This window comes from Perissodus microlepis, chromosome 3 (genome assembly GCF_051167445.1).
Source record: "Perissodus microlepis isolate ML-2025 ecotype Zambia chromosome 3, ASM5116744v1, whole genome shotgun sequence".
Classification (NCBI taxonomy): Eukaryota; Metazoa; Chordata; class Actinopteri; order Cichliformes; family Cichlidae; genus Perissodus; species Perissodus microlepis.
The window spans coordinates 31,332,156-31,358,752 of record NC_140463.1 but is presented as its reverse complement, the minus strand read 5'-3'; the positions used below and the strand labels follow the sequence as shown (position 1 = coordinate 31,358,752).

The 26,597-nt window shown below is 37.9% G+C and overlaps 1 protein-coding gene and 2 long non-coding RNA genes across 9 annotated transcripts in view; 1 reads left to right on the top strand and 2 right to left on the bottom strand.

Moving 5' to 3' along the window:
• Positions 1-11,930, bottom strand: part of LOC146391193 (protein NLRC3-like) — a 56,841-nt gene extending 44,911 nt beyond the window's left edge. The window contains exons 1-5 of one of the 3 annotated variants that reach the window (XM_084924030.1): positions 11,717-11,929; positions 7,630-7,719; positions 7,423-7,545; positions 4,410-4,499; positions 4,203-4,325 (exon numbers count right to left, since the gene is read on the bottom strand). In XM_084924030.1, coding sequence (XP_084780156.1) covers positions 4,203-4,325; positions 4,410-4,499; positions 7,423-7,545; positions 7,630-7,718 — 425 coding nt within the window. In that variant the 5' untranslated portion in view covers position 7,719; positions 11,717-11,929. Of the gene's footprint in view, positions 1-4,202; positions 4,326-4,409; positions 4,500-7,422; positions 7,546-7,629; positions 7,720-11,445; positions 11,539-11,716 lie in introns of those variants that run through there. The other 2 variants (XM_084924031.1, XM_084924033.1) reach the window with 2 other exon arrangements.
• LOC146391192 (uncharacterized) lies at positions 11,666-19,403 on the top strand. 4 transcript variants are annotated; one of them, XR_014799905.1, is made up of 5 exons: positions 11,666-11,771; positions 15,375-15,454; positions 16,530-17,254; positions 17,348-17,984; positions 18,934-19,403. It is a non-coding gene; the product is annotated as an uncharacterized LOC146391192 (long non-coding RNA). The 4 variants fall into 4 exon arrangements; XR_014799903.1 differs by adding an exon at positions 14,876-15,077 and having other exon boundaries at positions 11,670-11,771; positions 16,530-17,984; XR_014799904.1 differs by adding an exon at positions 14,876-15,081 and having other exon boundaries at positions 11,670-11,771; positions 16,530-17,984.
• A 1,899-nt stretch (positions 19,404-21,302) lies between these two features.
• Positions 21,303-26,177, bottom strand: LOC146391191 (uncharacterized). 2 transcript variants are annotated; one of them, XR_014799907.1, is made up of 5 exons: positions 25,965-26,177; positions 23,386-24,157; positions 22,766-22,891; positions 22,178-22,513; positions 21,303-22,035 (listed from the first exon to the last, which is right to left on the bottom strand). It is a non-coding gene; the product is annotated as an uncharacterized LOC146391191 (long non-coding RNA). The 2 variants fall into 2 exon arrangements; XR_014799906.1 differs by lacking the exons at positions 23,386-24,157; positions 25,965-26,177 and having other exon boundaries at positions 21,308-22,035; positions 22,766-22,942.
• Between the last annotated feature and the right edge of the window lie 420 nt (positions 26,178-26,597).

Sequence of the window (26,597 nt, the reverse complement as noted above, 5' to 3'; positions counted from 1 at the left end):
TTGCCCTGGATTCAGCTTTGACAAACAAATATGATCGACTGTTTCTAGTAGAATTCCAAAGTTGTCATCTTGCACCCTCTCAGAGCCCTGTATGCTTGCAGAGATCCCTACAGTAGGGAAACATGCAAAACGGTGTCCAAACCTTTGTATTTTAGCTTTATTTATGTCTTACACAGCATCCCAACTCTTTAGCTAACTTAATAACTTTAGCTAAAGTGAATAGTTAGTCTCATTCATTAGTGCAGCATTACTGGATCACCTGTTTGAAGTGATATAATATGATATACAACGATCACTAAAACAGCAAACTTTGTAAATAAACAACACTTCTCATTCTCTAAACGTTTGGCCACAGCTGTAGATTACACTATCAGTGCTTGTTCACTCTTGACAATAATTACATTTCTAAATTCTCTTTGTGCATTTACAGGTAAACAATATCTAATATTTTATCTAAATGATTGCTTTGTCTTTGAAAAGGTGAAGAGTCTGAGGCCGGTGACAGTCCAGTTCTACTCTAAGTACATCCTTACGGTGGCTCACAGGACAAGGCCACATTCCTGTCCTGCCAGAAGAGAAGAAAAACTTCAGTCTTCATGCAGTTCAACCACACCTGTCATATTTCGTATGACAGGGGTCTCAAACTCCAGTCCTCGAGAGCTGGTGTCATGCAACTTTTCCATGTGTCCCTGGTGCAACATACCTGAATACAATTAGTAGGTCATTAGCAAGCGTATAGAACTTCACTCCATGCTGAGGTGGCAACCCCGAACCCCACTCAAGTAAATGTATGTATTTGGAAACATATACTTCTAAAAATACTTTTATTGCACCATGTTCATTCACTCATGAGCTGCTGTAACATGGCTGAATTGCCAACTCAGCATGCAGTCAAGTTCTGTAGTTTTGCTAATGACCTACTAGGCGTGTTGCAACAGGCACACATGGAAAAGTTGCAGGACAGCGGCCCTCGAGGACTGGAGTTTGAGACCCCTGCTGTATGGTGTTCATGCATTTTTTTTCCCCCACAGTTACAGCATGTCTGACTGCCTGTTCAGCATATGCAAAAATATATGATGAGTTTAAGCATATGATGACAAAGGCCTTCAATTATGGTGTTTGTCATCACATGTCACAGACATCTGGATGATCATTTGGAATAAACAAAAAACTAAAAACATGTTACTTCATCTTTTATCTTTATTATTATTGTTCTTATTTTACATTTTTCATTGTTAGGCATTGGGTTTATTTGTAGTAGTCCTTTCCGACTTCTTTCCCTCTTCCATGTTACTGTGTCAGCTTGTCAGCATCTATTTGGGGTTGGGAGTGGAACAGAAAGTAAGGAAATCCAAAGTGCCATTAAAACCAGGAGAGGTTCTTATATTTCAGAAGAAGGGATTAATTCAAAAGAAAAGACCTCAATGCCTTATTTTATTTAGGAACCCTAGAGAGCACTTTGCAAAATAACACATTCTTATAATTTCACCCTCAGATGAGCCAAGCTATGACTGTCAGGGAAGGTGATGTATGTACAGAGCATATGAGAGTGGTTAAGTTAATGTCTCTTGTCTAGATGAAGGCACAAGAGGAATCAATGGCAAGGCGTAGAGATTCAATATCTTCAGTCTTCAGTGGACACTCCATTTCTGGCACAAAACACCTGTAAAAGATGGTCGATTTAGGAGGTGACCCGACAACTTCAGCCTGTCAAACATAGCAATGGAGCAGTATGTTTAAAAAAAAAAAAAAAAAAACTAATTAAGCATGCACTCAGTACCCTAAGAATTATTATGGTAGTTAAACACAGTGATAGTCACATATATCACTTCAAACAGATGTGATCCAGTAATGCTGCACTAATGAATTAGACTAACTATCAAATCACTTTTATTGTCACATCACATGTGCAGGTACATTGGTACAGTACATGTGAGTGAAATTCTTGTGTGCGAGCTTCACAAGCAACAGAGTTGTGCAAAAATACAATAACGTAAAACAAGCAAAATATAAGAATGGCTAAATCTGAGACTAATAAATATATGTACAATATATAATAGTATATGCATTACTGGATGTGTATACTATTCACTTTAGCTAAAGTTATTAAGTTAGCTAAAGAGTTATTAAGTTAGCTAAAGAGTTATTAAGTTAGCTAAAGAGTTATTAAGTTAGCTAAAGAGTTGGGATGCTGTGTAAGACATAAATAAAGCTAAAATACAAAGGTTTGGACACCGTTTTGCATGTTTTCCTACTGTAGGGGTCTCTGCAAGCATACAGGGCTCTGAGAGGGTACAAGAGGACAACTTCGGAATTCTACTAGAAACAGTCGATCATATTTGTTTGTCGAAGCTGAATTCAGGACAAACTACGCTAAATTAGCGTTTTTAGCTAACAGCTACAATAAGCATAAAAGTTACTGTATGGCTATCATTTGTCAACATGACGCTTGTTCTTATACATGTGTAGTGGAGATATCAAAGATAGGCACGACTGTGGCACTGATTCAGTCTTTGAGCACTACGGTCACCCCAGTGTGTAGGCCAGAACACCACTTAAGGCCAAATTGTCCCAGAGTATGAAAGAAGGAGGGAGCTTGAGGTTCCGTTTGAGGCACTTTATTGTCACCACTCAATTTCTGGGGCTGTAAACACAGCGGGTGTACATAGGTGTGTGTGTGTGTGTGTGTGTGTGTGTGGTTTCCTACAAAGGAAATAAACAATGGAAATAACGATAAATAAAGAGAATAGACAAGTCAAATACTCAAATATAAACATGATACAATATAGTTAACATAATCAAATATAAAGATCAGAAAAATATAATACACTTCAAACTGCTCACACTATGCATCTAAACAACATTAGTGCGAGGTTACTTCCGGTAGTTGTACAAAATTAAAAGCGTCCCCTTTATAATCCGCTATAATGCTCTTATTGTGAAGGGCAAGCGGGACGCCATACTTCCGGTCGAACTACGATCGCTATTTTATTAATCCTCGTACCTAATTGTTCGCTACAAACTCCGCTACTTTAAAGTAAACAATCACAAGCATCACATACAACATACAGAGAAGGTCTGATAACACAGGAATGACATTATGGACATACGAGCGACCGTACATGCGTCAACAAAGCTAAACCGGGGTAAGCTAACAACATAAATTAGCATATGAAATGAGGGTGAACTCACGCGTTGCATGCGTGGCCTACTGCTCCCACTATGGACTACATTAGCTCCTAAATGGTAACATACTACAGTACTGACACAAACAAAGGCAAAATACAACACTTGTCATTTACGCACACATAACATTCCCCAGGAATCAGTGCACCCCCTCCGAACCAACACTGCTCATCCGACATTAAAACTGCCCACCTTACTAACCGGATGATGTCACTAGAAGATGGGCTGGCCCAAACTGACAGAAGACTGAATATTAAATTAACTTATATAAACTTATAAACACCAATAAAACTATTCTATGAACTTTAGGGCCTTTTATACAACATGTAATACATTTATTACCAACCTGAGAGTTTATCCGCTGGTCATTCGACATGACGAATGACTTCTGAAGTCTTAATTCAGCTCAAGACGCTGTAGATTCCCGTCAGTAACACTTTCGGTCCGCTAGTAAAACGTAGTTCTATTAATCTGTGCTCGATTACTCTTGAACCGGAACCGGATGTAAGTCCCCAAAACTGATTTTGGAACTGAAATTGAATTGTAGAACTGAAACTGAACGGTGAGAAGTGAATCTGAAATTATTCGAGAGCTAAACTTTTAAAGGATAAAATACGTTTTCAAAGCAAATTAATTCATTTTCAAAATATAAAATTCAATTTCAATTTAGTGATGATCATTTTCAAACCAATAAATTGAATTTCAAATTAGGATAATTCATATTCAGTTTTTAAAAGCATTTATTTAAGTTACAATTCAGATTCAATCCGAGCAATTCAAATTCGAATTTAACTTATTCAAATTCAGTTTCTGATGGCACAGATTTCTGCCCATAACTTTGGACCATATTTTCAAAATAAATATATTTATATGTATACTCAGTAAGAGTAGTAAGTAAGTGATGTGAAATAATGAGTCATACTCCCGCTTTAATGTGAAAACACCCAAGAGCCTGAAACAGAAAGAGTTAACAGAAAAAAATGATTCAAGTAGTTTTGTAATCAATCCTAGCTTACTTTTTAGCAGCAGAAGGTTGACCTTTAAAATTGACGACAGAACGTTTTGACCTGTTACTCTGTAAGGACACAACGCTGAGTTCAGGTCCAGATCCAGGTTTACGTTTAGATCCACGTTGAGTCCTGTGAATAATGAAGATGAAGTGACGTAATTACTGAGCTGTGACATAGACAAGAGTCATGGACAGTTGGAGATGGTAATCTCACCTGTGAGCTTTGGTCTGGCTCTCATGTTCCCCACATGGAGTGGTTTTAGAGGAAGAGACTCCCTCCTCTCTGTTCTCACACTGATCCATGCTGCAATATCAATATTCATATTTTGTCAGTTCAACACATCTGAATAATGTTGTCAAAAATCTCTGTTGATCTATTATTCAAAGCAGATCAGCAGTTTTAAAAGCTTCACACCAATTATTCTTGTTTAGTTTTTAAACTGTTATTAACTACCTGTAGGAATGTGGAAAACTAGAAGCAGTGTTCTGACAAACCATCCTACTTTGGCAAAACATCCTACCATAAGTAGTTTATGCACATTTCTGCTGTTACAGAGTAATTCCAGCACAAATTTAAGTAAGTATGACGGTTTGCCACTTAACTTTGCCCATCAGAGTATGCTTGTAGCTCATAATTATAAAGCCAGGACGGTTTGCCACTTCATTTTACCCGGTAAAGTATGCTTGTAGGTAATATTCACAAAGGTAGCATAGTTTGGCACTTAATTTTACCCGTCAGAGTATGTTTCTAGCTCTTATTAACAAAGGTAGGAGGATTTGGCACCTAATTTTAGCCGTTAAAGTATGCTTCTGGCTCATATTCACAATGGTAGGATGGTTCGCCACTGAATTTTAGCTGTGAAAATATGCTTCTAGCTCAGATTAACAAAGGTAGGACGATTTGCCATTAAATTTTAGCTGTTAGTATGCTTGTAGGTCACATTCACAAAGGTAGGATGGTTTGGCACTTAATTTTACCCGTCAGAGTATTTTTCTGGCTACTATTCACAAAGGTAGTACGGTTCGCCACTTAATTTCGTGTTGTGTGCATGCGCAGAAACAACGGGTAGGATGGTTTGCCAGGTAGGATGGTTTCCCAGAACAGCGGCATTAACATTAAAATAAAGTTTGAAGCTTAATGTGTCCAACATAATAAAAATACGAGTATGAACCAATATGACCTAATCCAGAGGGTATTCTTTATTATTTTATTTATTTATTATATTTAGAAATGCTAATTGGCAAAATAAGAAACTGTTGTTTTAACTATCTTAAGGGAGAAAATTGGTCTCCAACACTTTACAACTGAAAAATGGGGAAAATCATTTAATTTCTAAAGGTATAAACATATAGATCCACATGTAACCCTTGTGGTGTCCTCGGATCAAAAATGGTCCCTAGGTGAATGGCAAACAAGCATATGGGAATCCAGAGGCCACCAAAAATAAAACAAAGTTTTCATTTAGATTTTTGCACATCCTATATATAGAAAAACTGAATTTTAAGACCCGTTACACTGTGAAACGGGAAAAATTGGAAAGTTTTTTGGCAAACAAAGCGAATAACATTCTAAAAAGTTCCACTGTGGCTCAAATTGTTAGACAAAGAATATATTCAAGAAATTTTTGGAAATGCTTCAGATAAAAAGCAAACAAATGTGTTTTTATTTTGATGTTTAAATTGTCTGAACATTTGCCTTCCCTTTACCTAAAAATAAAATGTGACCGGTACATATTCATCCTTAAATTAACCAACAGCAGAAAAGCTAATATAACTTTTCAGGTCCAAGTGAAGTTAACTCCCTAAACACAACCCAATCTGAGGCACTGTATGGTGGGCCATAAGTTTGAATATAGAGAATAAAATTTCCTATATAGTCTTTTAAAATAAAGGCCATCTAGAGCACCACATACTCAATTCTATTTGTACTGTCTTTGCGAAAAAAAACAATTACAAAAAAAAATACAGAGGTCCAGACGTCTGAAATCTCATACCCAGTTATGACTAAGTGCACCCTCATACATGCATAAGATCTGGTCAAAAATGAAGTGGACTGCAGACTCAGTGTAAATCCTAGTGAATGAAGCCTCAGCTTGACACTCCCTAATACTCCCCAAACAAATCCCCGCTTCTAGACAAACAGATCCACAAGACCATTTGATAATCTTCACTGAAGCTCTTTACTTCAACACTGAGCTATTTAAAAAACATCATGGCAGTGATATGTTATACACTGAACGCTTACAAATTTTTAAAAAATGAAGAGAGACAGAGAGGTCAAAAAACTGTCTGGCCCCACTCTCACATAAGTGCATCTCCTTCCAGTTTTTTCTTTTTTCTTGGCACATGTCCAAATGGTGCCTTATATAGAAGTCCTATCCAATAACAAACACAAACAACACAAAAAAACAAAACAAAGCAAAAGATTACCTCACAAACAAAGAAAATTAATTATACTAAATGAAGACCCCCCCCCCTTAAAGTGCCATAAAATATAATTAATTTACATATATTACTCAAACAAATGAGCCATGAAATCTGACTAATCTAAAAGTACTGACCTATTACATTTATCATGCGAAATACTGAATATGAAATTAACACAAATCCAAAATATATACATACATATATATATATATATATATATATATATATATATATATATATATATATATACACATACATATATATATATAAGCATATATACGCAGTGTAAACAGGAGAAACATGCAAAGATAGCTGTCAAAATGTTTTGTCTGAGGCTCCTTGAAGGAGATTCACTGTAAACTCTGCCAAGTAAAGCAACCAGCTCACAGTATGACACATCTAGGTTCAATGATTTAACATCAGTTTGGGGAGGAGGGTGATCTCTGCAGAATAGTCCAATACTTTCCACTAAAAATTAAAGAATATCCAAAGAGTATAATTGAAAATTTCCACCAGGAGACTTTAGATGTTTTTAGTTAGTAAAAATGAATGTTTTTATGTTTGATCCTAATAAGATTTTTTCACACGTTTTTTTTCCACATAGCAGGAGTTACACAGAAGTAGAAAACCCATCAGTATACTATCACTGACAATCTTCAGTTAGTAGAAATTTGTGCAGAATAATGTGAAATATAATGAGTCATACTCCCGCTTTCATGTGAAAACACTCAAGAGCCTGAAACAGAAAGAGTTAACAGAAAAAAATGATTCAAGTAGTTTTGTAATCAATCCTAGCTTACTTTTTAGCAGCAGAAGGTTGACCTTTAAAATTGACGACAGAACGTTTTGACCTTTTACTCTGTAAGGACACAACGCTGAGTTCAGGTCCAGATCCAGGTTTACGTTTAGATCCACGTTGAGTCCTGTGAATAATGAAGATGAAGTGACGTAATTACTGAGCTGTGACATAGACAAGAGTCATGGACAGCTGGAGATGGTAATCTCACCTGTGAGCTTTGGTCTGGCTCTCATGTTCCCCACATGGAGTGGTTTTAGAGGAAGAGACTCCCTCCTCTCTGTTCTCACACTGATCCATGCTGCAATATCAATATTCATATTTTGTCAGTTCAACACATCTGAATAATGTTGTCAAAAATCTCTGTTGATCTATTATTCAAAGCAGATCAGCAGTTTTAAAAGCTTCACACCAATTATTCTTGTTTAGTTTTTAAACTGTTATTAACTACCTGTAGGAATGTGGAAAACTAGAAGCGGCATTAACATTAAAATAAAGTTTGAAGCTTAATGTGTCCGACATAATAAAAATACGAGTATGAACCAATATGACCTAATCCAGAGGGTATTCTTTATTATATTTATTTATTTATTATATTTAGAAATGCTAATTGGCAAAATAAGAAACTGTTGTTTTAACTATCTTAAGGGAGAAGATTGGTCTCCAACACTTTACTACTGAAAAATGGGGAAAATCATTTAATTTCTAAAGATATAGACATATAGTTCCACGTTTAATAAAACAAAGTTTTCATTTACATTTTTGCACATTCTATGTGAAGGAGACAAGCTAAGTCTCAAAAATAACATGACAGGAACAGAAGCTATGGTTTAACTAAAACCTAAACTGGAACCCACTAGAAGCAACTATGAGGAGTGACTAAGACAACTGTGAACAGGACTCTGTGCGGGTGCATGAATGCTATGACTACATGGCAAGGATTAACAAACATGAACATGACCATGACCTGCACAGAATCCTGAAAAAACTCTTAACTTGAGGTGTGGGAAGGAACACAGAAGACACGACACAGACTGAATCAAACACTGGGGCTGTGTCCCAATTCAGAGACCGCACGCTTGAAGTACGCATTTTAAGTGTGATTACGTCACCGCCACGCGACGACGGCTGTCCCAATTCGAAGTGTACTTCAATGCATACTCCAAATGCGCCGTCGATTTCCCCAAATATTAAGCGTGGTCCGGTGCACGCTTCGTGGTCCCATATATCCCACAATTCATAGCGCGGCGGTGGGTGTGGATAATTTTGCCGCAAAATACGGCAGAAGGGAGCGGCCGAAGAGTGAACTGTCAAAAGTAAGTACTGAATATGACGTCACTTATTTATGTGCGAATGTTTAATAACGAAGAACATTAAAACATTACTGTTGGCCACATGTCGGCAGAGTTGTGTGACATTAGTGATGTTTGTACTTTCAGTGTTAACTTGGTTGTAAAGCCTTATATATATATATATATATATATATATCTCATAATAATCTGACAATACTATAATATTGGCCATATTATATTTACATTACCACAGTGAGATGACTTTAGTCTCATGAACAACATTAGCTAATTGTTATTTACTAACTAATCTTGAAATGACTGTTCAGTACAGAAATGAAGCCCAACAATCATGTTTTAGTCCTGTGGTCTCAGCCTCAGATACTCAACTAATCAAAGTGATGTCATGACAAAAATGAATGACCAACAAAACATTTTTTCTCCTTCATTTCTGTCAAACAAAGCTGTATGTAACATTTCTCGCGGTTAGTATCATGGTTGTTAGGCAACCTGAACAGCGCGACGAAGGCTAGACCGTCCCATTTCACAAGCCTCTCACTTCCGCACTTCTCGTACGCACCGTACGTAGTGCGCGTACTTCAAGCATGCAGACCCTGAATTGGGACACAGCCAAAGACTAAATACCCACAGGGATGATCAGGGGAAGTGGAAACACATGAGGGAAAAGCTGACACACATGAACCTAATGACAGGGCAGGGGAAGTGAAACTAAATGCAATGAACAAAGAACACCAGACTCTTCCAAAATAAAACGGGAAACATGGAGATGTAGACATGACACGAACTTGACAACAAGAACAACACAGACATGAAACATGTCAGGTAGACACACGAGCCAGGGAGACTTAGTAGAGGGGGAGAAGAAAAAAGGAACTAAGAAACAAAGGACTAGCAATCTAAAAACTAACTAGATGAGCTTAATTGGAACACAAATAAATACAAAAGATAGATAAAAACTCAAACACTGGGTCACACGACCCAGTACCGTGACATAACTTTTAAAAAAGTTCCACTTTGGCTCAAATTGTTAGACAAAGAATATATTCAAGAATATTTTGGAAATAGTTCAGATAAAAAGCAAACAAATGTGTTTTTATTTTGATGTTTAAATTGTCTCAACATTTGCCTTCCCTTTACCTAAAAATAAAATGTGACTGGTACATATTCATCTTTAAATTAACCAACAGCAGAAAAGCTAATATAACTTTTGATCGGTATAATACAGTCAGTATGAGAAACATGAGACCTGCAAAACCTGTTGCACCACCTATCCTTTCTTTGTTTTGGCATTAACAGTCAAAATCCCTGTTGAAGGACAGCCAACAGTCTGTGAAACTGTATTTTAAAGAAGAGGCCTACTTGTTGAATGTATATCTAGGCAAAATATATAGTAAATGATAATTTTAAAGGTATCCAGTTACCCGGTGTACCTCCCTTGGTAGTCCCATGGTACTACCATTTGTCTTACTTCCTACTTTCAGCAGCGAGTGTGAACTATGGAACAGTAGTTTTATGCTGGAACTGAGCTACACACAGCTGATAACAGCAAGGAAAGAAACAATACAAACTAACTTTTATGGTAAAATAATTGTTTTGTTCCACCAAATATAAACAAAACAGCACAGTTTGTTTTCTCAAGAAATCAAACATCAGCTGTCCCAACATTACAGAGAAGAAACTGACAGTAAAGTTACTAAAGACAAACTTTAAAGAAAAAGAAGGGAAATAGTATATAGGTGCAGTGATTTATTGAAACACCCGAAAACATACATAGAAATGCAGGATGGCAAAAACATAGGGCCTAAGGTAGAAGGCGCTCCTTCCCTTTACACAGAATGCATATATGTTCAGTGTTAGAGTTTCACTTCAGTCATTGTTCTATCTTGTGAACCAAAGCCTAAGTTTATTTATTATATATGCAGTATACATTATGAATTGAATTTTGGCTCTATTTATTCAGTGACTTTATATTTGATAGATTAAAATAAACACCTTTTCTGCAAGATCTTGATGGCGGAAAGGCAAACATGTTGACATTAACTATGCAATGATTTTATTTTTGGAAAGTGTCTTATAGAGGAGTTTGTTGGCACTGCAGCATTATAACTTATGTTTGTAAGCCAAAGGAAAAAAATTGATGCTCAAAAGAGCAAGGAAAGAAGAGAGATAAAGTCTGTTCCACAGACCTCTGACAGTGGTTGTTGTCCAAGGTGGTAATCAAAAGATGGAATGATACTATTACTCATTATTGCTATATGCTATTATTTTTGCACTTACAGTGTGTGTGTGTGTGTGTGTGTGTGTGTGTGAGTGTGTGTGAGTGAGAGAGAGAGAGAGGGGGGGGGGGGGGGGGAGCGTGAAGGAGAAACCTCATGAAAGAGAATGAGGGATTCCATAATTTGCAGAATCTTACATTGTCTTGGCTGTAAAGCCCCCCAAAATATACGTAAGTGTAATCCAGTGGTAAGTGTAATATGACTCTCTTCACTTCTCTGTTTGGGTGAAAACAGTCAACGCAAACAGTTTGTGACGCAGTATTTTTTTAATCCGAGGTCTATAGGTTGAATTTATATCTGTTATAAATAATAATTTTGCAAAGTTCCGCTATGTATACTCTGCTGCCTCCGTAAATATAAGTACCCCGGAGCCCAGAAGCTGTACAGTCGACAGCTAGTTTTCTCCTCCTCCACAGACTGATTGATGCAGTAAAAAGCTACCTTTAATCATCAGCAAGTGGATCCACAGAAATAACGACTCTTGTTCCGCTGCTGAAAAACAACTAACTCTGCTGCTGCTCATTTCCGGACTCTGGTGACACACATTTAAAGACGGAAGAAACGAAGCGTTTACAGGATGGCTTCGTTCGTCCAGCCGTTAATCCATTAACGTGAAATACGGATATTTTCTCATGTTTCTGTTCGAACTAAGCAGCACACAGCAGATGTTAGCGTGGGAAAAACTGTCTAATTTACACACTGGTTCTCTTACCTTCACATGAAGCTTCACGCAGAGATGATCAGCACCAGACAGGAGAAGCACGAAGGTAAGGAAAAATGAAAGTACATTTTAAGCAGGAAATACCCTTGTCGTCAAGCCAGTCGTCACGTCTTTTGTGTTGTGTATGTAAACTAAGTATTACGGTAAGAAAAAAAACAAGCACAGATTTCAAAGTAAAAGCAATTCGGGATCGTTTTAACCATTTATTTTTTAATTACTATTTTTTTTAGTATTCTCTCTGTCTATTGCTATTAAATGCTACTAAAGAAACTTTGTGTTTCCACACACTAATTTTACATTATATTGACGGCATACGCCCAAATTCCCATACATGCTATATTTTAAACTCTGAATGCTATTAAATATTCTTGTTTCCACAGACTAACTTTACATTGTATCAACAGTATACACCCTTACAGTGGTACTCAGTCAATATCAAGTCAATCTGATTTTCAATTTTATTTTCAAATTCAAAACTATAGTCATTTGAAATTGCTTATATGTGCTAGTTTTATGAATTCAGAGTGCTATGAAAGTGCTCCGAGACTTTCTGTTTCCACAGTCTAATTTCACTCATTTAAATAAAAAAAAAACAGCTTTTTCCCCTTTCAAAGTAAAATTTGTATGATTGAACATATGGAAAAAGAGCTTGCAGAACATATAAAGGCACTAGCAGCAACGTTTCAGCATCTAAGTCCCATGATTGGCTGTGAACTGGCATCAAAATGACATGATATCTCTCCCAGTTGGATCAAAGAGGAAAAAGCAGGTTGGGTTAAGTGTGCAAGTATTTAAAAGATTCATAATTATTTTCCCAGGAAATACTCATTTTCAGTTATCACCACACAGATAATTCTCAGAGAAGCAAAACTGGGTAACTATTTAGAGCTATTTAGCTTCACATTATGTAAATATGTATGTAATTGTGATTGTCATTGACATTGTGACCTTTTCAGGAAAAAACTAATCCTACAACTATGTTGAATTGGTTGAGAAGGTTGATGGTGCTGACATCAGTGCAAAGCTTCTAAGGCGAAGTAGTAAGAGGTCTGTGGATGGAAAGCCCATCTTCACTTTCTAAGAAAATGATGAAGGGGTCATTCCTAGAGAAGATGTGCATGGAAACTACCCACACCACGAAAACCTGGTGGTACAGCATGAGGGGAGCACATATTTATATTCCCCTGTAGCATTTACAAGTGAGATGTGTCAGGAGAATTGCAGTTAATTTGGTCTTCATTTGAATTTCATTATTGTTCTGAACAAAATTTCTTTGACGCTAGGCCATATGTAAGAAAACTGGCCTTCGATGTCATATATTACCTTTAAATGGAATTGCTAATTTTTATTTTTATTTTTTTCATTTTGAACTAACTTTGTTCTGATGTGTTCATGAAGGGCTAGACCTTGTTTAAAAAAACTGACCTTTGATGTGCTCATGTGCTGCAATAAGCCTGTAAAAAATTTGCCTTTAATATTGGAAAATACATTTAAATAAACCCTAAAGTTATTTTGTATTGAGTTTGTCTAGGTTTTATGTAGCATTACAGTTTCTGAGATCAAAATATATTGTTTTACTTTAATAATTCCCCAAGGTATTCTCTCCAAAGTGTGAGAATAGATTATCGTAGTATTAGGGATTTAGTTGTATTAACCATAGCAAAACATTATATTCATTATTTAATTAAGTATGTCATAGATCAAGTTACTAAACATTCACACATAGAGCACACACATATTGAATTGGGAGAATAGGTCAGAGGTGTATGTGAGAAGCAGATGCGACAGGAAACTGCCTTTAGTGGGATAAGGAGTTGATAATCCAAAGCAAGGAGAACATAGTGTGTGAAGAAGTGGGCAGCAAGGACACAAGATAGGGAGGCAGGAGATAGAGAGGGATCAGCAGGCACCTAGTTTTGAGAGACAAAGGCTGTTGATTTCTGTGTATAAATGTGTGCTGTTGGGACTGCCCCAGCGGATTTTGATGTTGGATGCTGAGCTGTGAAAATCCCCAAGTACATGTAATAAAATTAATTACTACTCAATTTCACTGTGTGTTATACTTGTATAACTATGCATGTGACAAATAAAGAACCTTGAACCTTGAACCTGAGAGGAAGAGAAAGAATGTGAAGGTTTAGGTTTTATGACTTTGGAGGTGGGAAGAAGCTATAAAAATGTGTGAACCAGTCAGACACTTCGAGATCTGCGGGAGCCCTCCTGTGCATATCTCCCGTCCGGACGATTGTAATGCTTTCAACAAAAGGCACAACTTACCCCACACTGGGAGCAAGTTGTGCAACAAGACCACTTTTTTCAGAAAAGTATATTTCTTAAATACTATATTTCAGATCCAAAGTGATTGTTCCCGGGGATGCACCACATCCTGAAATGTATGTACATATTTTAGTTGGAAGCTTTAAATTTCTCACTTTATCCTCTTTTCCATTTGTACCTACTTGGATCAACTGTCCATGGTTAACCACAGTTTTCAGAGTTTTCCATTAGATCATAGTAAATAGTACCAGGTACTAAAATAGTACCTTCTTGGCCAGGGTTCCAAGTGATCCGGGCAGGTACTAAAATGTGACATCATCAGACTGCATGCCACCGACTGACACTCAGATGCGTTGCTATGATAACGACCATGCACATTAGGTAGTACTCGATTGTAATGGAAAACCAGTCATGGCGAGTCGATCCGAGTAGGTACTAATGGAAAAGGGGCTTTTAAATAAAAACTGGCACAACTCACAAGACTCTCCTCAACTGTGATGGATTTGAAGCAAAAAAACACTGCTGTGGACTGGTGCTCAGTGACTTTGGTGCTCATGGTTGGAGTTAGGTTACATTAAGTGTAACAGACATTAATATGATTTTTAGCTGATGATTCTTAGATTCATTTACTGAATACCAAACCTGTTGCTGAATTCAGTTGTAAAAATCCACAAAGAGCAGTAAACCTCAAGGCAGCAAGAGCACAGGTCAGCTGATCACAACCCATACACTAAGAAAATCTATTGGAGGTCTCAATAGAAATTATTCTAAATTGGGATTTTTTTCCCATGCTGAGCCACTACAACAAATTTTAGGGTTCCCCCATATGCTGAATCCCACTTTAACCTCCTCACTACTCATCTCCCTGTTTAGAGCCAGAGTCACCATTTACAATGTGGGCAACAGAAAACAGAGATATTTCAACACAACACGTTCTCACTCCCAACTCGTCAAACGTGTGCGGCATGGTCAGGCTCCCTCTGCTTCACTTATGGACGCGCAGGGTACCCCCCTCGCGTCGGGAATTGACGTGAAGGGTCCTCCGATTGAAGAGATTGCCGCGGAAGTGCCTGTTGTAGGTATATTTAGACATTTTCCAAATCACATTGTAGTGACGTATACAGAACACAATAAATTATATAATGTAAACAACTACCTGAGAAACAGGTAGAACGATACTTTTGTATCGTTTATTGCATTTATGGAGGGAGTGATGTATGCTGGGTAATGGCACAGCTAGCTACTGGGTGACTTTATTCACCCGCTTCGGCTGTTATCAGTCCATACAATGGGCGTTATTAGCACAAATCAGTCCCATAGATATGGGCCATCTCCTGCTAGATTGTTCAGAAGGTTGTTCTCATCCATCCAGATGGAGGATCACTAACAGGAGCGTGGGAAGACTCCAGAATCCACTCTGGCTGGAATCCGGTGGATATGCAGTGTGTACAGGTAAGACCATTTAAACGGACAGCATTTATAGAATGACTATTAAAAGTCAGCGAGTGTCAGTAATGTTAATGTGGTTATCTTAGTAATACACAGAGTGCTAATATAACAGCTTTAAGATGCATTTGTAGATATTATTACGTGTTTTACCGTCTTTATGGTGCTAGCTTAAAGTTACGGTGTAAACGTTAGCTTATATTGGAGTAAAGCTGTTACTGTTTAAACGATGTTAGCACAGAAATATTAGCTTCTGTCATGACTGATGAAGTTACTAGTTAATAAAGTTTTCAGTAAAGTGTTTAATCGCAGCCACAGATTGACGGCAAATATCTAGATTAGCTTCAATGGATCTATAATAAATATGTGCAAGTTTCAGTGCTTCGTTTAAACTGTATGATACTTATACTGACCCAGGGTCAGTGTAAAATACAATCCTAGCTGTGTGAACAAAGCCACTGTAAATTTAATCCTGCATGACAAACCTCAGGATGCAGGTTATTATTACTCTTTCCTGCTGGCACACCTGTCACACCTGAGAGTCAGCTAGAAACTTACAGTGACGTGGACATCATGCAAAGACTGCCAGACTCTGTAATACTGCAAATGATCAGTGACTCAGGTTAACACTAAACTTTAAACGGTACCTCTGTGTCTCTGTGTGCTGAACATTTAGGATTGAGTCAGGCTGCATTGACTGTGGGACTTTAATGTGTTAAAAGCAGGTTGAAGACGGCTCAGAAACATTTGAAGATTAAAATTTAGCATTGTGGCTGCTGGTGGTTTGTAAAGCCTCTACTCAGCTGTATTTTTGTTACTAATTTATGTTTGTTGTTGTTTAACACAGATTTCAGAAGAGCAAATATGCTTAATAGTTTAACTAGATTTCATTTGTCAGTGTGGGACTGCTGAGTCACCTGAAGAACTCATTTCATTCATTCTCCACATGATGTTCATTTACAGAAATGTTTCACAGGAACTGATTTCTCCCAAAGGGTGAACTAGTGTGTTTCCATAGATTACCTCTGTATGAATGTACTTCTTAAATGAAGGCAAGTGTTTGTCCTTTTTTGTTCCTCAGGTACAGTACGTGATATCAAGGGCAGGCGGTCAACACTGGGGGTAGACAAGAAGCAGATGTACTTCCAAGAGGAAGCTGCAGTGAGGTCAGAGGTCAGAATCTGAAACAGCTCAGGTTTATATTTTAGAGGTTATAAAAAATCAAAATGTATTTATAAAGAAACCTTTAAATAATAGTCATAATTATGATTATTATAAGAAATATCAAACATTTAAGTGGATTTTCTGTTACACATATTGTGTTAGCCCTGCAATAAACTGGCAGCCTGTCTTTGTCCTGTATCAGCTGGGATAGGCTTCATCCTCCCGCAACCCTGAATTGGATACATTGTATTCCAATTATGTAATCTGATCATTTACAAACTCAAGGTATCTCATCAAAATGTAAGTAATAATTATAAAATGGGAAAGCAGAAATAAGTGTGACATGAATGTAAATGTGTGAGCTGACATAGAGGACAGCTACATGTAGTCTGAAAAACCTTTGTTGTCAAGTTTGCAGGTATATCAGCACGAGACATTCTTACATAGAAGAGTCTGTTAAAGTCTCTAACTCAGTGAAGCATTATTGGTCCCGTCTGTTTGGATAAATATAGTAAGTTGATGTATGTCCATTTATTGACACATTTTCTTAAGTGCTTATCCAGTTCAGGATCACAGTGGAGCTGCAGCTGGATATGTTCAGTAAATAAACCTTACAAAAGTCAACAATAAACCTGCATCCATGTACGTTGTTGTCCACAGGATGAGAAAATCAAACTGGAAGACTGTGGAACATGTTAATAAATGTTTGTGTGTTTATGCCTGTGTCTTTCACAGGAGGCGCTGGAAGGTTTCCCTAATAGTTCCTGGTGAATCAAAGCAGAACCATAAAGATTGCTGGATTGCATGATGGCCTTACCCCTGAGCAGTCATCCTGTTAAAGGAGGAACCACTTAGAAGCTGTTTTCAAAGTAGCTGAGCAGATTTCATCTCAATTAAGCGATTAACTGTTTGTTCGTTTGTTCTGCCACTTAAAGAGCATTTAAGGACATCTTTTGAGTGTCCAGTTGAATTAATTCTACTGGCTCTCATCGTCATTTGTTATTATAGACATATTTTTCATGTTCATCCAGCTATTTAGTAAATTCTATCTATTTAATAATATAGCTATAAAATGTAATATAAATATAAAAATATCTAAATATCTCCTGTCCTTTATGTTTTAATGATGTAAGTCTGTTATCGTGTTACATTAGCATTCCTCACATTTCAATGAGATGCTGTACAGTACAATCCTACTGACACAGCAGAGGGATAACGACGGCTATTCAACATCGTTACACGACACATTCGAGCTGCATGATGCAGACAAAGTGACTAAATCATCTTTTTTGTGGTTTATTGTCTTCAAACCAGCAGACAAAGCCGATTGCAGAAGATGTCAGAGAAGAACTTCAGGCCGTGTACTGAAAAGGTATTTTTTTCTTGTTATCAAAAGACATTTGGAGTGGCAGCTTCTACAACTGGTTGTGCTAAAGTAAAGTTTACAGTCTAAGAAATCACAGTGTTGATATTCAGCACAAAGAGAAAAGCTCACTTGTTTGAATTTATTTACAATCATAGTTTTATAAATTCTGACTGTAAACAGCTTTTACAGCTTTGATATTGTTTGACACTCGATATCAGGTGATAGGGTTTAATTTAAAGGTTTCTGTGTCCCAATGAGCCATTTACACCGATCAGTGTCAATTTAACTGTAACACATTCATTATTTAGATTCAACAAAGAAATAACTGAATGTAAAAAATGGCAGCCCTCAGGCCAGGTTTATAGAGATACATGCATGCATTATGAAATTTATGTATCCCAGATAATTGTTATTCATCTAGTCATGGCAGACCTACCTCTTCCTCCCAAGTTAACTGCAACCCAAAAGAACTAGTGGGGCTATTTACACACTCACAACCAGTGTGGGGTAAAAAGAGCCACCAAAAAGCTGTCAGCCACAGATGTGCTATAAGAGTTAGAAACTCTACTTATGGAGAAACTTTCTAAGTCTAACAGAGGACAGGTACTCCTGCCCAAATAACATGATATAACCCCACATACAGCCCAGCCATAAAGTGAACCAAGTCATTTAGTTAAAGACAGCATGGGACCAAATGCATGTAACCAGCCTGCATCAACCTGACATTTCTTCCTCCTGAATTAAATGAATGAATGGATGAAAGTTAAATGACTACAAACCTAAAGCCACTAGTTCCCACACTGGAGCTCCCTGACACTGTGTGTTAACCGTATTTAGCTTGTATCAACAGTTGTAACAGGCTAAGCCACCTGAGACACTGTATTGAATGATTGTTCCTGTCTTAAAGATTTCAGCTGACTGGTTTCAGCTCAGATGTTCTGCTTTTTCCTTTCAGTAGATCAAAGCAGCTCGTGCTCCTTCTGCTTCCAATTTAGAAGAAGAAGAAGAAGAAGGCGAAGGCTTCAGCGAAGTGGCGTTCATGGTCTCAGTGAACAGTCACGGTCACACACTGCATGTGGTTTTAAAAGCAACATGTCTGTTCACCACAACAATGGAGATGTGTAATATTAGTGCAGCTACGGTTTGTTCTTGAACATCAGTTCTGTTTTCTACTTTGATCACTTAGACCAAAAAAGTGTTGTTTTCAGATTCTTTCTTTTAAATCTATAAAGCACCTGTTCATTTTTTTATTACAATTAGTTTCACATAAATGTTAGTGTTTCCTTTATGATCTTTTAATGCTTACACTACACTGTACATGTCTACATTAGAGACATTTCTGTTACCTGTTTCTGTTGACTCAGAGTTGTGAAATGTTCTTTTATTTCATACACAATATGAAGTTCATAATTTTCTTACAAATAAAACTCTAATGACAAACATGAACAGCTGTGCTTATTTCTGAGACATGAGTTTTTGAATGTGTTGATATTTAGACAGTGTGCATCTGTATGCTGAAGCTGTAATGGTGAACCTGAGGTGATGGTCAACAGAAGGCAAATATATATCAATATAAAACAATATTGAAGTAATGTCTTTACCCTCTGCAGCGTGTGCACGCAATCACCTTATTCACTGTAGTAAACATGCACCGCTAGCTCACGTGACTGACTGTCTCCATGGTTACATCGTATATTATTAGCTATGTAAACAGCTTCCAAAGATACCGCCATAGCTCTCTGCAGCTGTAACACTTAAACACTTTGCAAATCATTTCATGTTTTTGATAGTTATGAAGACAGAATATGTTTTTAAGGTCATGCTAGGCGGTTGCTATGGTGGTTGCTGTGGACTTGGGTGGACCGCGTCCGATTCCTGTTATTAGCTGTCCGCCGTAGGAAGGCTGCGTTCCATTTACAAGTAGTGACAGTCTGCCGCAACTCGAACTCAAACCCCGCTTTGTTCTTTAATTATAGGCCTTTTATAGCCGTTCATGACACGCACACATAAAACACTTTGCCTCACCATGAGAATGCAACTTTACCTAACCTAACCTTAAAGTATCTGATATAGGATAGAAAAATGAAGCAACCAGAGATTTAATGATGAAGACTCTGGGTTCTGTAGTTCACGTTTTACAGTCCTGAATGACTCTTTGCATATGATTTATTGAAGAGTTTAAAATGCACTTTACATTTAGACTGTTGCTGTTTAATTTTTTACATTGTTGCCGTGTTATGTCATGAATAAGGTTCACCTGCTGGGGGTTTGATGGATCAGCTGGACAATACAGTCAAAGACAGACTTCATTCATCATATGCAAGAATCCTAGTTGGATTTTTGTTGTCACTCATGTTTTTGAACCAAATATTGAAAACAATTCTGACAGACTGGATACCTGGTCAGGGTGTACATTACCTTGTACTCAAGCATCCCAGGACAGAGCCCTGCCCCACCATGAGCCTGGGTGGATACGTGGTTATAATATAAAAGGACCAATACTGAATATGAATATTTCATGAAAATTGAATTATAATACAAATTAGTAATAAGGGTTTCTCTGCACCCTTATCTACCCCATACTCAAAGCGCTACGGGCAGAGAGGGTGACAGGAGAGGATGGCACTGAAGAGAAGATGCTCGGTTTCTGGAGTCTCCTGGTCCTGTCAGTATTAGTAGGATGCATCTGCTGTGTCTTCTCGTGGATGCTCACCTACCTTGACTCGTTCCAGCCTGGTATGGATTTCCCAACACTGCGGACAGTGGCCCACGTCAGAGACGTTTAATATTGATTACATATGTCTGAATTGCTAACCCTAACCCTAGCTCAACAGACCACAATGCCCTGGACTGTCAGTATTATTACATGCTGTGAACATAAGTACCTTTGATCACAGTTTATGTTGTAAAAGAGAAGGAATATTGGAAAGAAAGATCAACATTGTGATATTATTTCTTCCAAACTGACCAGAAACATGCTTGTCAGACTCTCACAGCAAAGGATCAGACTCACTGTGCATGACAGCTCGGGCCAATGATGTCTGTTAGATTGTCAGTTGTTTAGTGCTTCTGTACAGTTAGGGTCACCGTCTCTATTTCAGAATAATTAATATGCGGAAAACACTAAAAGTTGATTGTCTTCCAATATTCTAGCATAATTAAAAAACTTTGACTTTGTAAGTACATATTATTAGTCCTAATGCCAATATGATTCTTCATAACTCCTGCTTTGAAATTTAAAGTTTACCTGATGAAAGATCATTTACAGTGGCAGTCTGTCAGGATAATTCTGACTGTAAGATCACTGTATTAATCTGAATCCTTCTGAAATGTGCTGTGAATGAATGCTGATGCAACTCACTGTGGGAAAGCTGTTAATAAAATGAATCTGTGACACATGCAACACATTCACAGAGGAAGAGGACACAAAGGGAGGACACGCAGAGGCTGTGTTGAAGTCAGAAATCCAAATCTTTATTAAAAAACAGGCGGCGATAACAAACAGGAAGACAAGCAGTCCATCAAACAGTCTACAGGGTCAAACATACAGAGAATTCAAACAGCAGTAAAAAATAACTGGACACTGAAAAACTTAAAGCAATGTGTGACGCAATAAAAGGAAGCAGCGCAGTATATTCACTGAAATATCATCAATTACGAAAGAGAAAAACGACGATTTCTAAGGATTATTTTCTTAAATGCAGTTAGAGTGTGGCTGGTAAAGATGGAAACATACAGAATGTAAACTGTGTGAGTTTGGTGAACTTTGTTAGTAACAAATGAGGTAAAAAAAAAAAACAACCCCAAAACAGACAAAACACAGAAAGAGGCTCTCAGTATTCATTAATAATTAGAAAGAAAAATTGTGGTCGTGGATTTTTACAGTCTTAGTTCCGCTCGCTGTCATCATTATAATCATCATGATCAATGGCGAGGTCCTGAGGTGGGTGGGGCTGTCTCTGGTGATGTCACCATGAAGGAACAGCATCTGGCACGTGTTGGTGAAACATCTCAGTACACTGGTGTAGTTTCCTCTCCAGCTGTTTGACATGTGACACTTGAACATTAAGGGGAAGAAGAAGAAACAGTGTTAGGTCAGGTGACCACATGGTTTCTAAAGTAACTGACAGGAAGTAACCAGGCCGTTAGAAATGGATGGCATGTGTTTAGAGTTACTGGAGTTGGGTAACTCTACTTACCAAAAGCAGAAGCACACAGATGACAGATCAGATGCTGAATGTTGCAGGAACATGCTCATATGTGGTGGTCATTCAGTGCTGCTCCGGCAGGTTAGACAGTCCAAGACTGATATCCTGCCCATCTGAGAGTTTGAAAACACACATGCAAAGATTTATTTTGTATTACAGTCAAAGTTGGATGTTCATTTTTGTCCTTTAAAAATGTTTGTGTATTTGAAAGCACTAACATTTAAGGATGACTTGGATTATCTCCTTTAAAGGGGAGACAAGTGTATCCACTGATCTACGTCACTTTACCTGGATGATGACTCCTCTCCCCCTCACTCAGAAACACTCCTAATATAACCAAGCAAATAAATAATATTGAAGATTTACTTACATCATTACAAAAACAGCAAAAACATCTCCCTTTGATTCTATTTCTCCATTCCTGCTGAACATCAGGCAACAAATATCTCAATAAATCACAGTAAAATGTAAAGCACATGTTTTCTCTGCTTTGTCTAACCTCTGCAGAGCCTCTGTCAAGAAAAACATAACTGTAAGCATAAAACAAATATACATTTCATAACATGTCACTGGACAAACCTTGGTCAGTTGATTTCCTCTGTGCAGTGCAGACGAACATCAGTCAGCAAGTGACTCTGCTGGTTCTTCTGAGGAAACACCACCGTCTCTCCACACCGTCACCATCTGTGAGCACAAACTGCCGCTCTGCTCTGCCAGCATGTAGGAAATCACATATCACACACACAGGGGTGAAGAAACATCAGAGCTCAACTTTGGATACTTTAGATCTAAACAGATCAAACTAGCTCTTAGTTTCAACAATCAGTGAGCAGACAAACAATGATACCAAACTGATTCTGTATGAATACAATATACTATTTTCAATACAGGTGTCAAATTAATTTATTAAAACTAATACAGATATATGTATATATTTTTTTGCTAAATTAGTTTGCTAAATTATAAGAATATATTTTTATTTTTTTTTCATTTAACAATTGCAACTGAAAGAAATTAAATATTGAACAAAAATATATTATCACATTCTGAGCATGCTCAGCACGCTGACAGACTTGAAGTTGCTACAGATTTTAAGAAGTGATAATTATAGGGAAGAAACTTCTCTTTTTCATCCGTTTAATCAAACATTTGATGCCTCAGCTGTCTCAGTCCTATAGCGTTCTGCAACTACAACTAACCTGAGGCTTGGATTTGGCTGCAGGTGCCCCTGTACATCCTTCTCAGCAGCACACATGTGGGTACCATTTAATCCCACTTCTTCCTGAGCTTTGCTTCATCACAAGACCAAAGGTGGCATCCCGTGTCACAGTCTTATCATCACCCAGAAGAAACATTTGAAGAAACATCATGGAGAAGAAACATTTACGCGCCTCCTGGTTTTGTTTTCTGATCCTGCGAAAAGACTGAGGACAACAAAGCCCAGAGAACACGAGATACACAACATCCAACATTCAGACTCAACAGCCTCCATAAATGAAGAGCACCAGGTTGGTTCAGTTATAGTAGATATAAGCATACTTCACATTACTGGGTATGAATAATAATGAGGGGGCAAACTTTGAAGATGCAGAGCATGATGTCCCATCATCAGACTGTAAACAAACATCCACCAGGCTTCTTTGTTGCCAAAATTGATGATTCTCCTATCAGAGATCAGTAGAGTGTATTAACCTGTGGTATAAGCAGCAGTCACTGAAATATTACTCTTTCAGATAAGAAATCTAGGACATAAAAGCCAGGGTGGGAGGGATCTCTGCAAACTGACTTAACTCTGCAAGTGTGAAGCTCAACAAAAATCTGACTCTCCAGTCACTGACAAACAAAAACTCCAGGTGGGAGATAGAAAACGCTGTCTGGGTCTTGCTGGATGTTGCTGGTCAGAGTCCACACATTAGCAGAGTGCTTCTTGGTCCCACTGACCCATGTGGACAGCGACTGTGGAGAACTGTTCTGGAAAACAGAGAAGAGAATTAAAATAACAAAAAGCCAAACAGGATTTCCACAAAGACTCTCTTGGAATCAGCAATCAAAAAATCACTGGTTCATATTTCAATTAAATATGAACAGGTTCCTTAAATGTACGCAGTTCAGATCTGATTTAATTTAATTTCCTTCACACAGCACATTTGTCCAGGCTGACAGGTAAACATAGAATTAATCTCAGGTAACATGACTCATAGTAGAGATTCAGTAAGAAAGATTGCTAGCTCTAATATTATTACCACACAATCCAAGGACACACCAACAGCTCAGATTTCTAGAACTATTTAAACAAATGTCTTCTGAATATTCAATTCAGGTTCACAGTGGGAGGGTGGGAGGTGTCGTGGAATTTTTTAAATAAAGTCTGCAACACAGAAAGAGCTGTGATCAAGCTATTTATTACTGCGCCAACACACATCAAACATCACAGTTCAGTCATGTCAGCTCTGCCACAGAAGTTGTGCTCCTACTCCTTTATGCATTCCAAGGAAGAGGGAGGAAGTTAAACTGATCCTACCACACTTCAACGGATCAATGGTTAAGCTGTTTTGTGCCCTTGGCCTTATCAGCACCTGTAAAGGGAGTTGTTTTCTCAAACTGCTAACGCTGAAGTAAGTTCACCTAGTTTTAGAAACTTTCACTGAACAGTCTATAACAGTGTCACAACTAAGCATATGCATAAGCACTTAAATACTTTAAATGAGAATAACAGAAAATTTCTATTACAGAGGCTAGAGCCTGTCCCAGTAGTCATAGGTAGAGCACACCTGGACAGGTCACCAGTCTGTCAGAGGACTAACACAGAGACAGACATCAGAGTAACAAATCTATTTAAAATTAATGTAAGTTTGCTGCAGCTGTATGTATGAACATGTGTTTCTGTGCTCACAGTCCACCTCTCAGGAACCTGCAGTTCATTTTTAGTCTACTTTAAACAGACCTCACAAAAGGCTGATGTGGCTGGATCTGTAGTCTGATTTAAGTACAATACCTTTGGCCAGGGATTAATGTGGTGCATCGCTTCACTGCAGTCTTACGTATTTTCCCCACACCTGAATAAAAAATACTGATATATACAAATAACAGCTTCAGCTGATGCAGCCTGACTCAATCCTAAATGTTCAGCACACAGAGACACAGAGGTACCGTTTAAAGTTTAGTGTTAACCTGAGTCACTGATCATTTGCAGTATTACAGAGTCTGGCAGTCTTTGCATGATGTCCACGTCACTGTAAGTTTCTAGCTGACTCTCAGGTGTGCCAGCAGGAAAGAGTAATAATAACCTGCATCCTGAGGTTTGTCATGCAGGATTAAATTTACAGTGGCTTTGTTCACACAGCTAGGATTGTATTTTACACTGACCCTGGGTCAGTATAAGTATCATACAGTTTAAACGAAGCACTGAAACTTGCACATGTTTATTGTAGATGCACTGAAGCTAATCGAGATATTTGCCGTCAATCTGTGGCTGCGATTAAACACTTTACTGAAAACTTTATTAACTAGTAACTTCATCAGTCATGACAGAAGCTAATATTTCTGTGCTAACATCGTTTAAACAGTAACAGCTTTACTCCAATATAAGCTAACGTTTACACCGTAACTTTAAGCTAGCACCATAAAGACGGTAAAACACGTAATAATATCTACAAATGCATCTTAAAGCTGTTATATTAGCACTCTGTGTATTACTAAGATAACCACATTAACATTACTGACACTCGCTGACTTTTAATAGTCATTCTATAAATGCTGTCTGTTTAAATGGTCTTACCTGTACACACTGCATATCCACCGGATTCCAGCCAGAGTGGATTCTGGAGTCTTCCCACGCTCCTGTTAGTGATCCTCCATCTGGATGGATGAGAACAACCTTCTGAACAATCTAGCAGAAGATGGCCCATATCTATGGGACTGATTTGTGCTAATAACGCCCATTGTATGGACTGATAACAGCCGAAGCGGGTGAATAAAGTCACCCAGTAGCTAGCTGTGCCATTACACAGCATACATCACTCCCTCCATAAATGCAATAAACGATACAAAAGTATCGTTCTACCTGTTTCTCAGGTAGTTGTTTACATTATATAATTTATTGTGTTCTGTATACGTCACTACAATGTGATTTGGAAAATGTCTAAATATACCTACAACAGGCACTTCCGCGGCAATCTCTTCAATCGGAGGACCCTTCACGTCAATTCCCGACGCGAGGGGGTTACCCTGCGCGTCCATAAGTGAAGCAGAGGGAGCCTGACCATGCCTCACACGTTTGACGAGTTGGGAGTGAGAACGTGTTGGATATTTTTTCCTTCTTTTTCTCTGCTCATGTTCTATTTAACAGATTTAACCTGAGTACAATTAGAAATAAAAATTTGACTAAAATCAAGTTTGTAGTCCCATCTGC